The sequence below is a fragment of the Nannochloropsis gaditana genome (genome assembly GCF_000240725.1).
Source record: "Nannochloropsis gaditana CCMP526 unplaced genomic scaffold scaffold082, whole genome shotgun sequence".
Lineage (NCBI taxonomy): Eukaryota > Eustigmatophyceae > Eustigmatales > Monodopsidaceae > Microchloropsis > Microchloropsis gaditana.
The window spans coordinates 23,751-26,686 of record NW_005803871.1 but is presented as its reverse complement, the minus strand read 5'-3'; the positions used below and the strand labels follow the sequence as shown (position 1 = coordinate 26,686).

General features: G+C 50.3%; 1 protein-coding gene across 1 annotated transcript; it reads left to right on the top strand.

Annotated features, from left to right (window-relative positions):
- The first annotated feature begins 1,868 nt into the window (after positions 1–1,868).
- On the top strand, positions 1,869–2,689 carry NGA_2114910 (transcriptional coactivator pterin dehydratase). The gene has a single exon (XM_005855861.1). It carries the CDS (start codon positions 1,887–1,889, stop codon positions 2,421–2,423), a length of 537 nt encoding a protein of 178 aa, XP_005855923.1. The 5' UTR covers positions 1,869–1,886; the 3' UTR covers positions 2,424–2,689.
- The last annotated feature ends 247 nt before the right edge of the window (positions 2,690–2,936 follow it).

Below are 2,936 nucleotides of genomic sequence, written 5' to 3'. Positions count from 1 at the left end.
GAGGTGGTGGCCATTTCAGGCGTGCTGCACCTCGGAAGGATACGGGTTGGTTTGGATCGACCGCTTCGACTGGCGCAAGCAAAGGAAGTACGGATCAGGACAAAGAGCTTCTTGCCGGGGCAGGTGCGTACCATGCCGGGACGAGCAGAGGTTGGGCACAGAGGAGCAGGGTCGTCAATTGCGTGTTGTGAATCAAAGTCTGTGGAACCTGCTAAGCAATCGTGTGCATCGAAAGTAGTGATAAAGCCTTGACTTACGCGGTATATTCTGTGGGGGCGTACAGGTGGATGGAGAGCCCTGGCGGCTTCCACGCTGCGAGCTCACGTTGCGGCACAACGGGCAGGCGCCTGTCCTCCAGCACGTGAGCAAGGAGCTTCTGCAGGTAAACGGAGGGGGCATTTTGGAGGGGAGACGGGAAGCTGTCTTTTGCAAGCATGTTAAGAAGGATGGACTCAACTCACGTTTTTCTCATGCCATGCGTTCTGGCGTCGAACAGTACAATGAGTGGCTGGTGGGTCAAGGGAAATTGGATGCGGCCGGTAAAGACCAGCTCCTTCAAGCCTTCAAGCGTCGGCTCCAGGTGTCGCAATGAGCCGGAGACTATGTAGGATGTGCCGGGCGCTTCCTCTTGGCAAGGTTGGAGAAACGCTGGAACGGAGGTCGTGCTATTTTGGTGTCTTTGGGCGATCAACCTTCCTTTTTTCTCAGCTAGAGCGAAGCATTCAGCGAGCACGGTGTTCATGCATTGAGGGGGGTGGAGGCTACGAAGTACTTTAGAAATTGAGGCAAAAAGAAAGTTGCCTGGCCGTGTGTTAGATCTGTGTGGTGACCGAGCCCAAAGAAGAAGTGCGAAGGAACGTCGGTATAAACTTCCTTTTGCTTCGGCGTTCCAAGGTCCCTTACCGAAGAGGGCATGAGTCAATCTCTAGTGATAAGATGGAACCAGGAAACACGTATAACTGTGTATGGATATGTACAGGTAGTTTGAACGCGAGTGTCAATCACTGAGCGTATAAAGAGGACTTAGACTTGTGAAAGCGATGCCACACCGTAAAAAAGAATTCTAATCTGAAATACTCGGCGAGCTTGGCTTCTGTGACTCGAACACACCACTTGATGTATGGTTACATCTATTCTGTGAGTGTCATGGCCTACAAATCAAGCCATCAACTTGATCTCTCCGAGTCGAGAGAAGGTGTCGACGATGTGAAGAAACCGAAGATAGCACCTCTTGTTCCCCATGTGATGCATCTACCTCTTAAATTTTCGGTTTCCAAAATTCTTGATGAGGTTTATTCCTTGTTAATGACTTACTTGCAAAATATATGAGACCTCTTTTCAAAAAGCTTTCAGACGGTGCTGTTGTTGCCGTGGCAGGTAGCTTCACGTAAAATGGTCCACCCGTCCGCTCCTTGTTAGGTACCATAAACATCCAGCTTATGCAATCATCTTGAATCTGTAGATACAAATGCTACACACTGAGCGTTGATGGCGACGGAGCTTAGTCTCCATAAATTGAATTATGCTTGAGAAAAGCAGGGAGGCAGCTGCAGCCCACTTTGCGTTGAAGACGCGACTGTCACCGCACAAAACAACCCAAACAACTTCTTTCTGCGTTTTCTAGCAGAATTGATCATAGTTGTGATGAGTTTCAACTTATATACTCGAAAGGCGCGTGCGAATAGCGTGAAAGGCAATGTTTCCTTTCACGCATACGTGGGGACGTACAGCCTTCTTTTATGTTCCTGCAGTAGCCCTGTTATCGTCTCGCTAGCATCATGACGGTGCCTCCGTGCGGCACGCCTGGTTATCTTTCTCTTTGACAAATGCTTGGCGGCCCTTTCTCCCGGCTAACACACCTTTCATTCATAGTGCATTGGCAGTGCATGCGTCAGCTTTTGCTGTCAACACCTTGCGTGGTCCTTGTTGCCGTAAGCGCAGCTTTCCAAGTGTCCTTCTCCCCTGCTGCACTATCTACCTCTTATTGCAATAGCATGAGCGAATCTGCTCCTGAAGTCAGCCCGCCCTCGTGCACTCGTGACGCAAAAAAGCATTGCCTTCCGTGCGAAGGAGGACTTCCAGCGTTGTCGATCGAGCGCGTGCAAGCCGTCCTCCCCTCACTCCCTTTGTGGCGTCTAAGTAAAGATCATAAGCGACTCTCTCGTTCTTTCACGGCCAAAAATTTCGCCGCTGCCCTCGCTTTTATAGATGCAGTAGGAGCTGTCGCTGAGTGCGAAGGCCACCACCCAGACTTACACCTGACGAGCTACAGGGAAGTAGAAGTGGTCTTGTACACACACGCGGTAGGAGGTTTGACCGAGAACGATCTGATTATGGCTGCATTGATCGATACAATACCTGCCTCATACAGCCCCAAATGGCTGAAAGAACATCCGGAGGCTGGAAAAAGTGCAGCACGATAGAGCATGTGAAGAAAAAATGAAAGGATTTTGGATGAGGTATGTATGGATGGAAAAGGTAGACTTGAAAAGGGCAATGAGCAAAAGAAATGGGTATAAGAGAACTCCGGTCCCGCAGCCGAATTTCAAAATGAGATGTCGTATAAGATTGTCTTAGAAAATGTGATAGCGATGTATACGCTGCGTTTCTGTCCTGTTGCTTTACATGCTCTGTACAACTTCCCCATCACTCCCCATTAAAAATGGAAGCATCAGAGACCCCTACATTCACCATTGGAGGCACCAACTGGTAGGGATGCCCCTGTGTATGAGCCTGATAGATGGCTGGACCCAAGCCTGCCACCACACGCTCCTGAAAGGAAGGCACGTGTATGCCCATAGTGCCTTGCTCCTCCTCATCCTCCTCCTCCTCTTCCTCCTCCTCCACCGTCTCCGCTCCCCCTCCATCCTCTTCCAGTCCTTCCCTGAGCACCTTACCCTTTCGTCCCCCCCATCTACGCCTTTTCCGTGGTCGCG